Source organism: Myxocyprinus asiaticus, chromosome 4 (genome assembly GCF_019703515.2).
Source record: "Myxocyprinus asiaticus isolate MX2 ecotype Aquarium Trade chromosome 4, UBuf_Myxa_2, whole genome shotgun sequence".
Lineage (NCBI taxonomy): Eukaryota > Metazoa > Chordata > Actinopteri > Cypriniformes > Catostomidae > Myxocyprinus > Myxocyprinus asiaticus.
In genome coordinates, this window is record NC_059347.1 from 18960574 (window position 1) to 18981225 (window position 20652).

At 36.5% G+C, this 20652-nt stretch overlaps 2 protein-coding genes across 4 annotated transcripts in view; both read left to right on the forward strand.

Moving 5' to 3' along the window:
- Positions 1–13917, forward strand: part of LOC127440095 (dynamin-1-like) — a 72429-nt gene extending 58512 nt beyond the window's left edge. Inside the window, exons 16-22 of one of the 3 annotated variants that reach the window (XM_051696483.1) lie at positions 1004–1113; positions 1276–1387; positions 1871–2041; positions 3561–3802; positions 4424–4621; positions 8272–8308; positions 12616–13917. In XM_051696483.1, coding sequence (XP_051552443.1) covers positions 1004–1113; positions 1276–1387; positions 1871–2041; positions 3561–3802; positions 4424–4621; positions 8272–8293 — 855 coding nt within the window. In that variant the 3' untranslated portion in view covers positions 8294–8308; positions 12616–13917. Of the gene's footprint in view, positions 1–1003; positions 1114–1275; positions 1388–1870; positions 2042–3560; positions 3803–4423; positions 4622–8271; positions 8309–10171; positions 10241–12615 lie in introns of those variants that run through there. The other 2 variants (XM_051696482.1, XM_051696481.1) reach the window with 2 other exon arrangements.
- A 3052-nt stretch (positions 13918–16969) lies between these two features.
- The window catches only part of LOC127439036 (regulator of G-protein signaling 3-like), a 52413-nt gene continuing 48730 nt past the window's right edge, over positions 16970–20652 (forward strand). The window contains exons 1-3 of the mRNA XM_051695054.1: positions 16970–17111; positions 19229–19408; positions 19931–20091. Coding sequence (XP_051551014.1) covers positions 17065–17111; positions 19229–19408; positions 19931–20091 — 388 coding nt within the window. The 5' untranslated portion in view covers positions 16970–17064. The remainder of the gene's footprint in view (positions 17112–19228; positions 19409–19930; positions 20092–20652) is intronic.

The window sequence follows — 20652 nt, forward strand, 5'->3', positions numbered from 1 at the left end:
AGTAGGGGGTGTAACCCTGGTGTCCTGGCCAATTTCCCCCATTGGCCCTTATCAATCATGGCTTCCTAATAATCCCCATCCATTAATTGGCTCTATCACTCCACTCTCTCCTCTCCTCCAATAGCTGATGTGTGGTGAGTGCAAAATGGCTGCTGTCGCATCATCAGGGTGGATGCTGCACACTGATGTTGGTTGAGGAGAGTCCCCTGTTCACTGTGTAAAGTGCTTTGAGTGTAGTGTCAGAAAAGCGCTATATAAATGTAAAGTTCATTCATTCATCCCTCTTTTGGTCACTTGAATGAACGAATGAATGTTACATTTATATAGCACTTTTCTGACACTACATAGTGAACAGGGGACTCTCTTTAACCACCACCAGTGTGCAGCATCCACCTGGATGATGCGACGGCAGCTATAGTGCACCAGTACGCTCACCACACACCAGCTATTGGTGGAGAGAGAGTGGAGTGATAGAGACAATAATCTATCTATCTATCTTTCTATCATATCGTAACTAATATACATATATTATATCATTATATTAGTTCCGATATGATAACTGGATGCCACACACAATTAGGCACATACATAATGAGGTAATTTAACAACAACACAACATACTACAACTTTATTTTTTTATTGTACAATGCATACTGTTTCACATGTTGTTTTTCACGTTAAAACTGTTTCACATGTTGTTTTTCACGTTAAAAAAATTGTCTGCAAATTACAGTATAAGCAGTATATTAATATTCCATTCCAAAAATCTTGAAAGCTGTTTGTTTTTGTTTCACTGCTATTGCTATAGGCATTTAAAGTCATCCCAAAATACTGTCATTACATGTAAGGACAATTATTTTGGATCAGCTGTTTTGCTTCATGATAAAGCTGCAATATGGGCCCTGATCTCCTACTGTAATGTTCTCTTTTGCTCTTTATTCCTTTTTTTATTTATTTTTATTTTTTATTTTTTACAGTAAATTGTGTTTGTTGCCCTCTGCAGGAGAAAGAGAAGAAGTACATGCTGCCCTTGGATAACCTGAAGCTCAGAGACATTGAAAAGAGCTTTATGTCCAGCAAGCACGTGTTTGCCATTTTTAACACTGAACAGAGGTTAGAGAAAAAACATATTACTCACTAGAGAAATAAAATAAATGTATGCAAGCAATGCATTACTCTGAATTTATTGTGCTCATTTTTATTTGTAAGCACAGCATAGCAGGAAATCACTCAAATAATTTTGTTTGCACACAATGTTGCACTGTTGTTTCTCAGGAATGTGTATAAAGACTACAGGCAGCTGGAGTTGGCTAGCGACACTCAAGAGGAGGTGGACAGCTGGAAAGCATCTTTCCTACGAGCTGGTGTCTACCCAGAGCGCATCGCTGTACGTGCATACTATCATTGATCAACTCTGTTTACTCACTTTAACTTACACATTAATGTGCTGTTACAGCTGCCATTTGTATATGACTTTAAACAAAGCCATGTTAACAAACAACATCAATGTACTCATATTTACTCATTCTATTAACACTGCACCCTTTCTTTGCTGGTCCATGCCTAAATCTGCAGGATAAAGAGAAGGTAAGTTGAAAATTGTCTCAAAATTCAGTGTCATATGGAAACATATTCTTCTTTGGACATCATTATTTGTGGCATTTCACAATGCTTTCATACAATTAGGAAAACACCACCACTCCCACCAGGGATCAATGATTAGATCTAATATTCTAGTGATCCATGAACTGTGAAAGTAATGAAATTAATGATCAAATTTAGTAGCTTTATTTTTCCACTTATTGTTCTTGATCATGTCACTAGTGTTCGTAGTTTGTAAATACCTGTATGTTTTGCTGGCCCTCAGCAGAGTGATGCCAGTGAGGAGAACGGCTTGGATGGCTTCATGCACTCCATGGATCCTCAACTTGAGAGGCAGGTGGAGACCATCAGGAACCTGGTGGATTCCTACATGGCCATCGTCAACAAGACTGTGCGGGACCTCATGCCTAAGACCATCATGCATCTCATGATCAACAACGTAAGAATTTTGCTATGACTAAATGCATCAGCTTTTCGGGTTTTGATTTATTCTTTCGATTCTACTCTTTCCCATATCAAGATTCCAATTATCTATCATAATTTCAAACCAACCTTAAATGATCTTAATGGGTTCAAATAAGAATACTCTAATAATAATAATAATAAAAAGAACCTACTGGATAAACTGACATTCTTAAAAAATAAGAAATGTACATTTATCCAGTTGGATTTTATTTGATTCTGGGAGTATTGACAAAGGGTGCCTATTTAGATACCACTGTTTAGATACCACATTTGGCATAGTTCTATCATCATATTTTACCTTCTGAGACTTGAGCGTGATTTGTAACTAGTAGCACCAAACAAACATGCAAAAAATTTATAATAATAATAATTTTGAAGCACAAATAGTTTTCCTAAAAATTTATGTCCTCATTATAAGGGACAGCGGGCCTAAATTGTGAAATTTTAAATAATACCAAGCTAAAGCAAGTCAGCTTTTTTTAATCAAATTGTTTATTATGTTTCCAGGATATGTATGTTTTTAAGACGTTACAGATATTACAGCTGATTTTCTGTAAAATCTCAATATTCTCTCTTTGCACTGTCAAACAAACAAGTGATAGTCAGTGCTGAAGCATTTTAACAATCAGAAATTAGCACAATTCTGATTCAAAGTATTGGCCAGCATCATCCAAACACTGCCAACCATGTTAAAATAAAATTACACATTATAAATTCTAAATCTATGTACTGATTATCATTGTCCCAAGTCTGCCCACCATGTTGAGTGGTGCATCATTTGCTGCCTGAAACTGAAATTTTTGACCAGAAGTTTGGAGTGAATGCACTTGGCTGTATAGAAAAGCTATATACTTCCTCTCCTGTTCTCTTATTAATGGATGACTTAACCTCCAGTGTGCTGTCTGTCTGCACTGGTCTCAGAACAGTTGGAAACGCACCTTATTCCTCTGAAAGCAGCATGCACCCATTGATTCTCAATGTGATAATGCACAGTGCATATAGGATTTCTAAGGTAAATTAGTCCTTTAGTCCTCGCAGGAGGTCATCGTAATTAACAGTGTGCTGATTCACGATAAATCGCTGAAATTTCTAAATGGCATATTGGATGAAACTAGATATTTTACTCTTTTGATACAAACAAGTTTCAGTGTAAAAACTTAATGAGGTTTCTGACCAGATGCAGTTTTGTTGCCGTTTCTCCCAAAGACAAACTCCACTGAGATCAGCGCCATGTTGTTTTGTCACATTGAAAGTTTAACCCTTTAATGACAGCCCAGAGTGTCCTGAACTGAGATCAGTTGGTTTAAATTAAATTAAATTATGCATAGCATATAGCGAAGCCAAAACACAATGTCCTCGCTGGAGGACGCAGGGTTGCACAAGGTTAAACTTGTACCCCTGCTCTAGATACTGTCTTAACCCTGCTATTAGGCAAATACAGTTGACACAGCACTTTTTATCTTTGCCTTCTGCCTCTCTTTCTCTTCCCATAGACAAAGGAGTTTATCCATGCTGAGTTGCTGGCTAACTTATACTCATGTGGAGACCAGAACACTCTGATGGAGGAGTCAGCAGAACAGGCTCAGCACAGGGAGGAGATGCTACGCATGTACCATGCTCTAAGAGAAGCTCTCAACATCATCGGTGACATCAGCACCACCACTGTGTCCACTGCCATGCCTCCACCGGTTGATGACTCTTGGCTGCAGGTACAAGGAGGATCTTCAGGGCGCAGGTACTGTGTCATCTTTTTTAATTAATCAAATTTGTTTTCGATGTACACCTGTCTTTCAATTAGTAAAAAATTATAGGGCTTTTCATTTGGTTATTCAGTATTCAGTTCTCTGAAATTATAATGACAGAACCCACATTGTCATCCAATTGCAATGTAGGGTCAGGTCTGTCTACATGTTGGTCTGGAAAATGGTTTGTTGAATGCAATTTTCTTTCCAGTGATGACATATTTCCTTTTGAAACAGGAGGTTATGGTGGGACTTTTTGAAGGACTTGTCCTTTCTTAAAATAGTCAATAGTCTTTGGTTTTTCATCTGGTTAAACCATGATTTGTCACTTATTGCCAGACAGTGCTTACAGGGGAAAGGAACATTCTCATTCTAGAGAACATTTTATTAAACACAAAATTGTATTCGCCCCTGTGTATAAGATGTCATCAATATTTTGGTAAATTTTCCCAAAAGAGAAATACTGCAAATGTTAAATGCCACAGGTATGTGGTACAAGTATTTGGTCAACTTTTAGGAGTACACTACCATAAAAATGGCCTCAAACTTTTCCTCAAAATGTGTCTGGTGTTATATGTGTTTAACTTTGAATATTTCTTTCATTTTCTGAACAGATCTCCAATGTCTAGTCCCACTCCCCAGCGTCGGGCTCCACCTGGGCCCCCTCGTCCTGGTGGTCGCACTGCCCCAGGCCCCCCTACTGCTGGAGGGCCTCCTGTACCATCTAGACCTGGAGCGTCTCCTGACCCCTTCAGCGGGCCCCCACCCCAGGTCCCCTCTCGTCCCAACCGTGCCCCACCAGGTGTACCCAGGTGAGTCAAATAAGAGCATTTATCTGTACAGTAGTTTACTTTAGTAGAGACAGGTTTCCCACAGTCATGGAAATATCTGGGGATTTTAAAATTGTGATTTCCAGGGTTGTGTTTCCCAAAATATAATATCTGGGCTGTGTTTCTCAAAAGCGTTGCAAGCTTAAGTTGATCGTAGAGACCGTTGGCACCAGTGGTTTCTACGATCTACTTAGGCTTACGGTGCTTTTGGGAAACACAGCCCAGGCCTGGAATATGTATGGTAGTTAGTAAAATCTTAAAAAGTCATGGAAAATTCATTAAAATCTCTATAATGATTTTTTTTGTCTGGTTATGCTCAGCTCTAAAAGTTTATCAGCTATAAGTCTCTATAAAAATGAATTTAAAAATAGTTTTCCAGTAATTATAAACAACTGGAAAAAATTATGGAAATTCATTGCTGAAATGGTGTGGGAACCCTGTAGAGATGGTGTCAATCACATTTAAAACATTTAAAATGTTTTACCATTTTGACTAGGGATGTGACGGTTCACTCATCTCACGATTCGGTTCGGTTCATGATACTGAGCTCACGGTTCGGTTCAGTTCAGTTTACGATTCTTTAAACATTGAATCAAGAAAAGTTAAGATTGAAAGTTTTATTATTATTTTATTATTATTACTACTTTTATTATATTTAAAGATATATGCAAAGCATTTAAAATTTAGCACTGTTATTAAAAGTGCTATATGATCCATCAGAGATGCACTGGGATTAAAAATCAGCCTAGAACAGGGCAATGGTGACACCAGATGGAAATATTAGCTAATAATTAGCGTTCCTGAAAATATGGAATAATTTTAGAAACATATGCTGCTTACACACAGTCACTGATGACATACTGTACATTTAAACTATTTCAAATTAAAATAGTATTTTTCTAAAATAACATTGTCTCTGATTCTGAATCTAAATATTCTTTTCAAAAATACATATTTCATGGAAGTGCATGCTTATTCAGTTAAATAATGTCCCCACTTAAAACCCTACTGAAATGTACTGATGAAATCAAATCAGACATGACATTTGACATAGCATAGCATTATTATACATATTCAGCATTATATTTAGTAGATTAATATGGCACTATCATTAAACCTCTGTAAACTTTAATTTTCTCTCACGCAGTCAGAGCAGATCACTCGGAGAAGCATCCTAATTTGCCAAAAATCTTAAAGGTGCATTCAGTAGTATGGAGCCAATTAAAATTTTTTACACATTAACAAGTGAATTGTGTTTTTGTGAAGTCTGATCTGAATGGTGTACACTCACATGAGATAAAGACTTTACTCCTAATAGTTTTCTATAAAAAAGTGTTTTATTCTACATGGTGCGGGTCACCCCTTCAATGTGTTTCGCCATGTTGAAATCACATGACCCACATTGTTTCACTGAACGTTGAAGAAGAGAATCCTCATGCTCATTGGCTGCCGCCTGTGTAGATAGATATGCTTAGGCTATGCTTAGAACACTGTTGTTTGGTGACGTGAAGAGCAAAAAGAATCAGAATGAGCTTTATTGCCAAATATGCTTACACACACAAAGAAATTGTCATGGTGACAGAACACAATGGAACATACTTTTTTATCGTGCTTTAGCAGCGGAGATAACGGGAGATCCAGTAGCTGTACTGCCGAAGAAGCAATAAAAGGTTTGAAGCAACTTGTTTCAAGCAAGAAGACAGAAAGACCGGCAAAGGCAAAAAATGGTAACGGGACGGCATCTAAGTCTTCATTAGTTTAGTGCAAAGTATCTTGGCTCAGCGATTGTTGTGGATTTTGAGTAAACCATGACATTGGTTGCTTGGAAATAAAACGAGTCCTTCAACATGCTAAATTTGATCATCAAAAACAATTCTAATCTTTCCTTTACCATAATATTCTGTATCACTAGATAATTGAGGTTTATTTTACACTAAGCAGTTCTCTAATAAAGGAAATAACGTGAAACATAGACAGTTTCCAAAGATTATTGATATGAGGGACAATAATAATCTGTCCTTTATTGTAGAAGTCTGTTCGCTTGATTTCTGACATTTGTTTTTAGGCAAAGCAATTATATTATAGGAGTAATAAATAACTTTAGAAATTACCTCAAACTCCCAACATTTTCCAGATGCAAATAATATTCCAAAGCTGGCGGGGGCAGCAGAGACGATTGTGCTTATCCACATCGATAGGTGGCAGTACAGAGTCAAACACCACTGTCGTATCGGTACATAAAGTACACGAAGAAGAGCAGTGCTAATGCTAGCTAGAGAACTACTGAATGCCCCTTTAAATAAGTGTCCAAACTTTAGGACAACCCCACTGGCTTATTGAAAGCCAACTGTTACAGTCACATTACAATACTATGAAACATAACTATAGCATTGTCCAAGAATAGTGCTTCATTTATTAGCGATACAAAACGCAGGAAAGCAGTTTGATGGTGGACACTTTTGAAAGTCCCAGATAATGTGCTGCGCTTTGATGACAAAACACTCAAAATAATTACAGACTCCCATGAAAATGATAATGCAGTTATCAAAATTTTTATTTCTGCAGTCTTGAAATTAAAAGCTTGTCGATTTTGTTTCTCCATTTTCATACATCTAATGTTTTATTCACAGCAGCCATTCGCCGTTGTTGGTTGCTTGGTAACAGACATGAGAGTTGATTTTCGAACTCGATGGAGCGGTTTAGGATTTCCTAACTAGAGATAACATATGATTTTGTAAGATAAGGTATGAATCCTAAATCAAGATAGGATGTTTTTTGTATACGCCTCCAGATCCCTCCCGGCTAAAAAGGCGCTTCTCTCCCGCTAACAGTTCTCGCAGATTCAGCTATTTCCATGTGTATGTCCACGTTACGTAGGCGTAGGACATCGCGTGTATTTGATACAGATGCTTGTAAAATAATTCAAGAACAAACAAACAAAAACTGCCCAATCTCCATGATACGTATTGTCACATTTTTTAACCGCGTTGTACACGTTACATCCCTAATTTTGACTTATGAATGGCATGTTTGATGATGTTCCAGTGTAATTGGTCAGATGATGCAAATGTACTGCAGGTTTTTTGAGGAGTAATATAAGCGCTAATGGCGTTGAGAGCAATGATCTACAAACTACCCTCCATTTACACCTTTTACAGCCCCTCTGCCCTGTCCTGATCCCTGTTCTTTAACACAAGAAAGATCTCTCCCCTTTCACAATCCATTATATTTTCTGAGCACACACACTGTCCAACTTTCTGTAGGGACCTGTACTAACAAACCACGCACTCATGCTGGTTTTCTTTTCCCACCTCCTCGGCATCCATCCATGTGACAATCCACATGAATATTCATTCAAATAATGTTTTAACTTGTTAAATTCATTTATTTTTGTATAAATAAACATCATTGCATCCTCTTTGTGAGATCATTCACTCGTGATGCACTTTAGAGTTTGGGAGAGAAAAAATTAGGGAAACAAACATATTAACAGAGGAGTAAGAAGTTAAAGGACAGGCCATGGAGATGATAAGTTTTTGCTTCCTCCCATTGCTTCTTTCCTGTGTACACATATTCTCCTCAATCTCAGTCCCACTAAACCCCTCCCACAATGATTCCGGTTATTCTTTCAGAATTTCTATCAGTGACCAATGAGGAATTACGCAAATGGTATGTCTGACACATATTGTCCTTATGTGACATCATCCCCTCTTTTGCATGGATCCATCTTTGAATGTGTTAACATCTGATGTCCCCTCATTCTCTTTATATGACTGTTGCAATTAGTCCACCCCTCTTTGGACTTTATTCTTTTTTCTTTTCTTTTTTCAGAGTTTTATATCAGTTTTTATCCCACCTGGTTGGTGATACTGTTTATATGGTGATAAATCTTTATACAAACACACCAGTCTTAATGTATGTTGTTTTGTGTATTTTGGTTTTAGCACTGCATTTAAGGTTTAGAAATATTCAGGTAAAAATGTAGTGGCAAATTAATTCTCATCCCAGTCCACCAAGACAGACTGTCAGCCTCCCACTTCAGATGTGTCTGTGTTTAGTGTTTATGTTGTTTTATGAACACACACACACAAGTTCTCAGAAATGAAGCTAATGTGGGATAGTTCAACAGTTTATTTCATTTTGTTTGTTTTGTTGTTTTGATTTGCTTTGTTTTGCTTTGTTTCAGATCCCATGTAATTCATCTAGCTGTTTTTAATACTTTAGTCATTCTATAACTGTTAATTTTGATTCAGTGACATGCTGTGTCTGATTTTGTGTCATGTGCTTTTGATACTTGATAACATTTTTAACACATTTTTTAATTTGTTTGAAAGTTCACATTAACAATAAATTCTGTGTATTTGTACTGGAATATTAATTGAAGGACTCAAATTATTATTATTATTATTATTATTATTATTATTATTATTTTTACAGTAAATTAGATATTATAGGAATATTCTAATTTGCTGTTCTTACAGTTGCATCCTAAAGCTTAAAGGGATAGTTCACCCAAAGATGAACATTTTTCATCATTTACTCACCCTCAAGATATTTTAAGTGTGTATGACTTTCTTCGCCAGAACACATTTGAAGAAAAATAGAAAAATATCTCAGCTCAGTAGGTCCTTAAAATGCAAGTGAATGGTGATTCGACTTTTGAAGCTCCAAAAAGAACAGACAGTCAGCATAAACATTAAATGACTCCAGTGGTTAAATTAATGTCTTATAAAGAGAAATGATCTTTTGGTGCAAAAAAGATCAATATTTAAGTACTTTTTTAAATATGAATCGGTCAGCAGCAGTATATGTGTGTGAAGTAATCACAAGAATGCTGAGTTCAAGCGGTCTCTCGTGTGACGAATTCGCGTTGGCATGTTACGGACATAATCTCACGTTCTTCTCTCGGTTGAGACATCCAGGATAAGCACACAAACACACCATTGTGAGTAAAAAAACAGATGCAAATGCAGATCTAAACCAAAACCAACTAAGCTTCTGTACAGTGTTTCTCCTTCTCACTTGTAAACAGCACTGCTCTCCCGGCTGTGTCGCATGTGCAGCAGTTTTCGTGTGAACATGCCAACACGATTACGTGACACGCGCATTCCATTGCTAACCGGAAGCAATGCATTTAAGTTAAAAAGTTCTTAAATATTGATCTTTTTTGCACCAAAAGTGATCATGTTGCTTTAGAAGACATTAATTTAACAGCTGGAGTCATATGGATGACATTTTTGCTGACTGTCTGTTCTTTTTGGAGCTTTAAAAGTTGAATCACCATCCACTTACATTTTAAGGACCTACTGAGCTAAGATATTTTTCTTTTCTTTTTTCTTTTTTCAAATGTATTCTGCTGAAGAAAGAAATTCATACACACCTGGGATATCATGAGGGTGAGTGAATGAGATAATTTTCATTTTTGTGTAAACAAACCCAAATTTGTGTGTTGTTCCTAATTCTGTGTCTTTTCCCTTGTTGTCTGTCTGTCCCTCTGTCCATGTGCCTCCATCAATCTGTCTGTTGTTGAAGTTGGAGAGCACCAGCCTCCCACACCAGATCCAACAGAGCCCCAGACTCACTCACAGAGCATTAACACTGGCGATGAGCAGACAGAGGATAACCACTGACCCCCTCTGCCACATGCATGCACATACACTCACATGCAATGTACATAAAAACACTCCCATGAACACAAGGAAAGTCCACATACATTATCACTATTTTACTTGAAGGTGTGTTTTTCTCCTACAAAAACACATGAAGGAGAGGGTATCAGTAAATGTATTTTAATTACAAATTATGCTGATAATTGTACTGTACACAGGTGTGATGCCAGTGTATTTCATTACTAGCATAAATCCTTTGTATTTAGAAATGAAGAACACCAGTTATAAAATGCACAGGGATTGTCGAAACCAGCCTATTTTCACTGTTTACTTAAACACGTATGCACAAGAATGCTACACGTCACTAATTTGTTTTTGCCTTTACTATCTACGACTAAGCCTTAATCAACATTTGACAGGTCTTTAACCCCCCCCTAAAATTGACCTGCATGTTGCTCTAAATATTGTAGATTGTTCTACTGCTACACTCTCACATTTTTTAAACAAGTTTCATCTTACTCCTCTGCATTTCTATACAGCCATCTATAAAAAGTATCCAGTATATGGATTTTACTCTTTTAAATGCACAATAGAATTAAGGTGCACTCAGTCATTTTTTTCTCATTAAAAAAGTTTAACTCCTAAAGACATGAATTTTAATTTTGCAATATATGTAGGAAATCATGACCACTCACATTAAAATGAAGACTTATCAGTAACTTTATAAAAGCTGTTTTATTCTACATGGAGAGGGTCCACACATGGGGGCTGCCATGTTAGAATCACATGACCAGCTGAATACTACTTCCCTTAATCTCAGTAACCGTCCTGTTATTTGACACTTTGACTCACTGATTAAAGTAATCATGGCTGACTGTGAATACTACATTTCTACAATGACATCTAAAACTGAAAACTATTGGTTTTAAATGATGCCGCATCCAAGCCACTAGGTGTCAGTGTAAGTCCAAGATGACACAAAGACAAAAGTTATTGAGTGCACCTTTGAACTCATTGACCCTTTTCACAGAATGATGACACATTTCCGCCTTAATTTAGCAGCATAAATCTAGCAATCTTTTAAAAAATTATTTAGTGTAAATATATACAATTATTCCTTGTTCTTTGTTAAAAACAAATAGTCACCACTGCTGTGATGAGGTTTCAAATACGACTGTTGGGTGAGTCACAGTAGATATTGCATCTTTCTCTCTTCTGATTGCCATAATTCATCTCTCTCTCTCTATTGTCTCCCTCTTTTGGAAAGTAGTGGAACTGTAATAGTGGATTCTTTTCTTTTACTGTTGGAGTGAATGGGAGTGTAAAAATAACATTTGCTATGGTCTTCCATGTACTTTTATAGAAGTTTATCCCATTATTGTTTACTTTCCTCATCCCAAACCTAGAAATGTGAAAAGGGTCCATCAGAGGGAAGCTCTTGTTCTTAAAGATTTTACATAGTTATATTGCATTTATTTATATCTTCATTTACCTTGTTAATAATTGAAAATAATTGAAAGTTGTATTTTGATTCTCTGATTTGTGTTGGGTAGTTCCTTTATTTGTCTTTCCTCTTTTCAATATCTTTACGTTAAAGGAACAGTTAACCTAAAAAGTAAATTCTCTCATCATTTACTCACCCTCATGCCATCCCAGATGTGTATGACTTTCTTGTTTCTGCAGAACACAAATGAAGATTTTTAGAAGAATATCTTCGCTCTGTAGGTCCTCACAATGCAAGTGAATGGGTACCAAACAGATCCAGAGAAACAGATCAATATTTAAGTCATTTTTTACAATAAATTCTTCTCCCTGCCCATTAGGTGGCGATATACATGAAGAATGCAATCGCCAAAGACAAAAGAAGAAGAATGTGAAAGTGAATGTGAAAGTGGAGATTGATAGTAAAAAAGGACATAAAAACTGATCTGTTTCTCATCCACACCTATTATATCACTTCTGAAGATATGGATTTAAACACCGGAGTCTTATGGATTACTTTTATGCTGCCTTTATGTGTTTTGGAGCTTCAAAATTGGTATCCATTAACTCACATTGAATGGACCTACAGAGATGAGATATTCTTCTAAAAATCTTTGTTTGTGTTCAACAGAAGAAAGAATGTCATACACATTTGGGATGGCATGAGGGTGAGTAAATGATGAGAGAATTTTCATTTTTGGGTGAACTATCCCTTTAATGTTACCCACAACAACTACCAAATGCTTATGTTATCTTAAATCAACAATAATAAGCCCTTATTCAGGACATTAACATTGCCAATTTTGTTCTAACCCTCCCATTCTTTAATTTTCAAAGACTTTTCTTCTTTTCGTTCTATTTGCTATTCTTTTCTCTGTCTTTTAGCCATCCAAGCAAAGGAAGCCCTTCTCACAGTGAGAGTTCACATCCTTCGTCTGACTCTTAGAACCAGTCCTCCCTCCCTCCTTTCTCTCTTCTACCACTCTCTCTCTCTCTCTCTTTCTGTGCTTTTCCTCTGACAAAGAGCAGCATCCTGAAATTGCTGCATGCCTAATGTTGCTGTAGCAGCAGGAATGGATAGAGTGTGGTTGAAAGAAAAGATGCAAATGAAGAATCCTGGAGAGCTGTTGGGTTAGTCACTCCCTCTGTCTGTACTAATCACTTTGTTATGGGCCTCTGAGTGACATGCCCAGTGTGGACTTATGTGTCAATATCTGAAATCACTGCAATGTTAATTATACTGAAGATATTGGGTAATGTTTATGTTCACACCCTCTACAGAGGTCACTCGAAGGTGTATCTGCCATACATAAGCTTACAGTATTTTCTGTCTACTCAACACTACGGGATAATGGACACACAAAGTAAACTCCACCGATTTGTGAAACTTGTTATATGGTACTAAGTGTGAATGTATTCTCCTCTAAAAGTTAGAAAAATAATTTGTACGCACAATGTTTGTTTTGTTCACTGTCTGTTCACTAGAAGCCTTTGCATTTCCCAATGATACTAATAATGTCTGACTGAACTGTATATACACTAGGATATATATTATGAAGCATCTGGTAAGGGGAAAAGTGTCAGAATTTTGTTTACCGTGGATACCTGATGTTGTGCAGTTAATTTATTTGTTGATGCAACAGTGGAAAATAATGTAACCTAAGGGAATAGTTAGTGTAAAATTAAAGGTAAAATGCAGCTGAAAAATAAATTCAAACATCCTTTAACCCAGAAAGGTTTAAGAGTAAGTGTAGCCTCTGTTCTGACTGATAATGTGGTAAATGGATCTTACTGTAATGTGTTGATGTATATTTGTTGTGCATCTCTGGGATTTGTGCTTCTGTTGCCTTGTGTTGGAATTGTACATTTACTAAGTATTGAAGTCATTGTAATTAAAATGAACTGATTGTAAAAATATAGGTATATGCTTTGTATGTGTGTATATACATATATGGAGGGCTCTACAGGCATTACCAAAATCTACTCTCTAAATGGAAAGTGTGTGTGTGTGTGTGTGTGTGTGTGTGTGTGTGTGTGAGTGTGTGTGTGTGTGTGAGTGTGTGTGTGAGTGTGTGTGAGTGTGTGTGTGTGTGTGTGTGTGTGTGTGTTACTGCTGCCATCTGTGTCTTATTGTGGTGTGGTGTCATATACTGGCCAATGCTTCCTCTATGAAATTAAAGTGTCTTTGTGTGGAAGGTAACAATAAGACTGTGTTTTATTCTCTTGATGTATTTTTATATTAATATACTTAATACTTACAGTACATAATAATAATAGTGACAATAATAATACATTAAAGGGATGGTTCAGCCAAAAATGAAAATACTCTCATCATTTACTCACCCTCATGCAACCCAGATGTGTAAGACTTTCTTTTTTCTGCAGAACATAAACGAAGATTTTTAAAAGAATATTTCAGCTGTGTTGGTCCATCCAATGCAAGTGAATGGTGCGAACTTTGAAGGCCCAAAAGGGACAGTATGAAAGTAATCGATAAGACTCCAGTAGTTAAACCCATGTCTTCTGAAGCGATATGTGTGGGTGAGAAACAGATCAAACTTTAAGTCCTTTTTTAACTGTAAATCTTCACTTTCACATTCTGGTGTGGAAGAGACTTTCACATTCAGCCACCTACTGGTCAGTACTGATCAAAGGTAGAGATTGATGGAAAAAAGGACTTAAATATTGACCTGTTTCTCACCCATACCTACTATCATATTTCTTCAGAAGACATAGATTTAACCACTGGAGTCTTATTATTATTACTTTTATGTCTCCTTTATGTCATTTTTTTAACCTTCTGAGTTCTGGTCACCATTCACTTGCATTGTATGGACTGACAGAGCTTAAATATTCTTCTAAAAATCATAATTTGTGTTCAGCAGGAGAAAGAAAGTCATACACATCTGGGATGGCATGAGGGTGAGTAAATTATGAGAGAATTTTCATTTTTGGGTGAACTATTCCTTTAAATACGAGTTACAGATTTGGCATTATGTTGGGTTGCAAAATAAGTTATTAAAATTAATAATACAGTTACTGTATGTTGTGCAGAATAACATTTTTATGTCTCACTCATAAAACTAATATTCATGAAAATACTTTAGCTAAGCATTAAAATATCATACTTTTCCTAGCACAATATCACATCTAATTATAAGCAGTGTTATATGGTATTTCTATGTGTAAAACAATGCAAATGGGAATCTGCGATGTGGTCGGAGTCTCTGCTGATCACTGTAGAGCTGGCCTTCTTAAAGGTTCAAGACAAGTTCATAAGGCTGAGGAACACTCTGGGAATTAAATGTTGAAATCAGAGGAACAGGAAGTCCCTAATTACCAATGAACAATCCATGTAGTTGATGTAGAGTGCAGATACCCTCATAAACTACAGATTTCCCGCTCATTTTAGGAGAAGCCAGTAGCTTTCAAATGTGCTTCATAAAAGGAGGGAGGGAAAATGTGTGGCAGACCAACAAATAAAAATTCTAAAAGTTCTATGGATTGATTTTAGGTGTATTCTCCCTTATATTGCCTGTTTCACAAAATTCTTTACAGCACATAATTGTAATCTGTATTTAGTTGCACTGACATTAATTACTAATCAAGGAATAGTTTTGGAGTGCCCCAAGGAAGCTGCCACCACACTGGACAGCTATGTAAATTGGCATTCATTCTCGTCCAGTCTCAACAGTGCGGTCAGATGTTTAAATAATCAGTCTATAGTGTCATACGTGGTGTTGTGCTTGGCTCTCACTGTGTGGCTTTGTTTATGTTAAGTGGGTCAACACTACATAATGTAGTTGTTTTCTCAATGGAAGAACACAGCAATGGTCTTTTGGAGTGGGAGAGGAGGTGTGCAACACTTTATATGGGGCAATAAAACAATATTTCCTTTAGTTTTTCATATATATTTATATACTGATATATAGTCATAAATAATTTATACTATTTAGAAAAATAATAATAATTAACATCTTATTTCGGATTAGCTTTGCCATAATTTGTTGCAAATAATATTGACATTCTAAATCAATATGTGTCTCACTCAAAGTGTATTTTATTATTATTATAATTTTTTATTATTCTTTTCTTTCTTTTTAAAGGATCATCCCCAAATGAATACCTTTCAAAAACAGTCACTGATGAGCTGATGGTCAATGGTTTTTAAGCTGTTTCATTTAACACCAATAACCAATCAGTGTTCTCACATTGTAATGGGGCACATCCCATGTGTCGTTATGTCCTTGTTTAGGAACAAACCCCTTCTATTGTTCTGCCTTTTTGTGGTGTCACTCATTGTGTAGGACTAATGGCTAGACAAGAAGTGGAGGCTACTGTCTGACTTCTGTGCTTTCACACTGCTCTTGAGTCAGTGAGACAGGATTCCAGATCATGTTTTATTTTCTATATGATTACATTAGTGGTGGCTTTAAAGGGAGAAACTGGCCAGCTACATGTTGCAAACAAGCAGGGTCTCTTTTAGCACATTTAGGAACTAATTTTAAGGGCCTGTATCTGTTCTGAGATTAAAAAGACACTGAAATGTGCCAGACAAGTAGTCAAATCTGCCAAAAGAGAATAAAGGAAAACAGTGTCTGCCACTGATATATATAGCTTTCTGGGCTGACAACCCAGACGGAGGCAGAAAAAAAAAGTAAAATTCTTTTAGGATACTTGGCAACAAGAGCGTCTTCAGTGGTAGTTAAAATAAGGGGAAACAACTGGCCCCTGTACCTAATAAAAGAAAAGTCAGTTGGTTAAATTGGGTCTGAACTGATGCAATACTGTAAAAACATGCAGATATAGGCTATTGTAGCACTAATGGGACAAGTCAAATTTCTTGTTGGGACAAGACTTTTAAATGCACAAGCCTAGGAGACACATTTAAAATGACCAGTGCCTATTTTTATCAGACAAAACAAAATATTCTTCAACAGCTGCATTTGACTAAACTGATTTTCTTTCTGAGCATGCAGAATATCAAAAAATAATTTGGATGACCAGTGAAAATAATGCAATGAAATGATAATGAATCACAAAAAACAGTATATACGGAAAACAGTTACTCCTTCATCCCCAATTACTTTTGGACCCCAGTGAGTTTTGGAAAATTGTGCAAGTTTACTCAAACTCCCCTGCGTTTAAAATGCAGCTCTCTGATTGGTGGACGCATCCACACAGCCTCATCTGTCGCACACACACACTTCCTCTTCAGTGAGAAGGACTGATGGGGGGAGTTTCTGGAGTTTGAATGTTTGCGGTGGCACATCTGGACTTCTCAGACCCTGGTACAAAAATAAACCGAATAGCTGGGCATTTGTGTTTATAGAGATGGACTATGGGAGACAACACGCCCGCTGTATGGATATCCGAGAAAGGTAAGTGTAAACTACCTTATTTGGAATATTTCTGAGTCCTTTTGGAAAAGCCTAAGATGAATCTTAAAATACAAGCTCAGTTCATCTGTGGTGGTTCAAGAGTTTACATACGAGTTAATACCACTGTTGCCTGCAATGTTGTGGCGTGTAAGCAATGGTGATAACTGGAAATAACTTTATTTTCTTAGTTAAAAATACCAACATCAAATTTGAAGTACAGTTAACTTCTTCAGGTTAAGTAAACAGATGTGTTAGAATCTAAAGCACTATATCAGAGCTCTATTAAATGTAACAATGTCACATTGCACATTGTTATAAAAGAAGTGAAAAGAGTGTAATCCGCTCCTGTACTTCCTGATTACTGATGCGCTCAAGCAGCAAGTTCATGATTACAGGATAAAGTTGTAAAGGTTTTTCCCCCCCATTGTGTGTGTGGGTTTTTTCTAGCAAAAATTACGGCATTGGACAACAGAACAACGATTTTATACCTCGACGATGGTATATAACTTGACGTAAAACCGCTTTTGCATTATTTTGGTTAAACGCTGTTTATCAGCGAAACAATACAGGATAAAGTGTACCCAAAAAACAATCTATATATTATGGTAGACCTATTCTCTGAACTAACGTTACCCTTTTTTTTTTCTTTTTTTTCTTAAATTACTTTAAAGGAATAGTTCACCCAAAAATGAAAATTCTAAAAATCAAGATTTTGAAATTGAAATTGAAGCTTCAAATAATGCATAAAGGCAGCATAAAAGTAATCCAGACAACTCCAGTGGTTAAATCCATGTCTTCAGAAGTGAGATGATAGGTGTGGGTGAGACCCGGATACATTTTTAAGTCCTTTTTACAATAAATTCTCCTCCCTGCCCAGTAACTGGAGATATGCATGAATAATGCAAAACGCCAAAAACAAAAGAAGAATGTGGAAGTGAAAGTGGAGATTTATAGTAAAAAAAGACTGATATATATATATATATATATATATATATATATATCTGTTTCTTGCCCACACCTATCATTTCGGTTCTGAAGACAATGATTAGACCACTGGAGTCTTATAAATGACTTTTATGCTGCCTTTATGTGCTTTTTTGAGCTTCAAAGTTCTGGCCAGCACCATTCACTTGCATTGAATGGACTGACAGTGCTGAGATATTCTTCATTTCTTCATTTGTGTTCTGCTGAAGAAAGAAAGTCATATACATCTGGGATGGCATGGGGGTGAGTAAATGATGAGAGAATTTTCAATTTTGGTAATTATTCCTTTAAACCAGTGTGTCACAAGGTAAATTTGAGTACATTTATGAAGTCAGTGCCTAAGCAAAGCAACCACAGTTCATCATTTCGACATGTCCCAGATCTTAAAATTTCATTTTTTTGTTTGTTGATTTTGAACAGTATATCCATTGTTTTATTGTTTTATTTTATTTTTATTTTTTTTGTGAAATGTTTAGCTTGAAACATGTGCTTGTGTTATCTTCCTTTAAAATGAATACCAATGTTTTATATTTTGCTATCTCTGAGGTGAAGACATTTATACATTTGTTCACCCAAGTGTCCAAATGTGTGGGGCCACTGTAGCCTAAATGTCTTAATAATGTATTAAAATACAAGTTTAATACCTTTAAGAGGTACTTAAGTAAAAGTAAGTTTAAAAAAAAAACAAAAATATTTAAGTAATGAAAAGCAACTTAATTTGAATCTACATTACATGTCACCCATAAAATCTGAAAGATCAAAACATTTGGTCTGGGTTAAACAGTGCCTCCGACCTCTCATTCCTGCAGATTGCCTGTTGAGCTGTCAGAAGAAATTCCCTTCAACTTATCCAGAATGCCTTAAATAACTTAATGAGGGGCATTCCTTGTTGATTTATAAATTAGCAAATTAACAACATTTAGAGTGTACACAATCATCTATAGTAGGAGTAACTATAACAACTTCAGATAAAATGTAGGTTATAATAGTGTGGACATTATGACAGTCCAGCTATTGCATGATTGTCTGTGGATTAAGATCATTTCAGAGCCTCCTGCGGGGTGCACTTGTCTATCACTCTGTCATCAGATTTCATGTGCCAAACACATAAACACCTCTGGCTGTTCCCTCAGGAAGAGACTTCACAGGGAATCCCTTTGGCTACAGGATCCATCCCTCCCCAAGGGCCCATCAACAAAGAAGCCGTGCGGAGAGAGAACCAGGCTTACAGACAGCAGAGAGAGGAGAACTTCGGCGAGACACATCAGATCTGTCAGGGACAAAAGGGCATTGGCACCCAGCCACCAGACAAAGTAAAGAACCTCTGTGTCTATGAGGCTTGTGACATAAACGTGTGACATGAACTGAACATTTCTGTTTAATGCTGCGTGACCATATCAAAACAAACCATACACTGTTTAGCCCGGATATACCAGTGAATGGAACAATACGTCATCTGTGTATGATTATCCATGTTAAGAATAATTAATAACTAACTTTCTGCACGTACACCTCTGCTCTATATTTATTATGGTATGTGCTTGTATTTTGTTTTCTCTTTGATTAATTACTGCTGGTTGAATATTATTATTGAAAGCTGCGTTGGATAAAAGCATCTGCTAAATGAATAAATGGAACTGTAATTAATGCTAAGAGTCACTTTTTAAAAATAAGCAAAAAGCATGAATGTTGTGGGCGACAGTTAATTTGCTCTCATACAATAGAATCAATCTCATTCATATAGAATGTGTCACATTGAATAACATTTAAGTAGACACACAGTTGTGTTTTTTTCCGCATGCTGCTATTTCTTCCTGTGATTTCTGTATTGTCAGTGCTGGAAGGCCAAATGAGAAAGAATGGGGCAACGCTCTGAGCCAAAGTACATCTGCACATGTTAAAGTGGCGGCAGTGGTCAAAACCACTGTTATTAACAATACAGAAACGGCACGCAAGAAGAGGAGGAAGATTCACCCTTCTGGTTTCAGAGGAAAAGGTAAGAGATTCATCTTTCCCCAAGCATTGGTTTCTGAGTCACACATTAAAGGGATAGTTCACCCAAAAATGAAAATTCTGTCATTATTTACTTACCCTCATGATATCCCAGGTGTGTATGACTTTTTTTCTTCACTAGAACACATTTGAAGAAAATTAGTAAAATATCTCAGCTCAGTAGGTCCTTAAAATGCAAGTGGATGGTGATCCGATTTTTGAAGCTCCAAAAATCACAGACAGTCAGCATAAACATCATTGATATGACTCCAGCTGTTAAATTAATGTCTTCTAAAGCATCATGATCGCTTTTGGTGCAAAAATGATCAATATTTAAGTACTTTTTTAACTCTAAAGGCCTCGATATACTTCCTACGAAATCGAAGAACTAACGGGTGTGACATCATTTAGAAAAAAATCTGGCCTAAAAGGTGTTTTTGCATTCATTTTGGTGGTTCGTAACAGCTTGCTGGGGCAAACTTTTAGTAAAAATTCTTATCGGCTGCTAAACACCTTCTTACTGCCATTGGTCCATGTCATCTGTACGTGTGACCTGGAGCTCCAC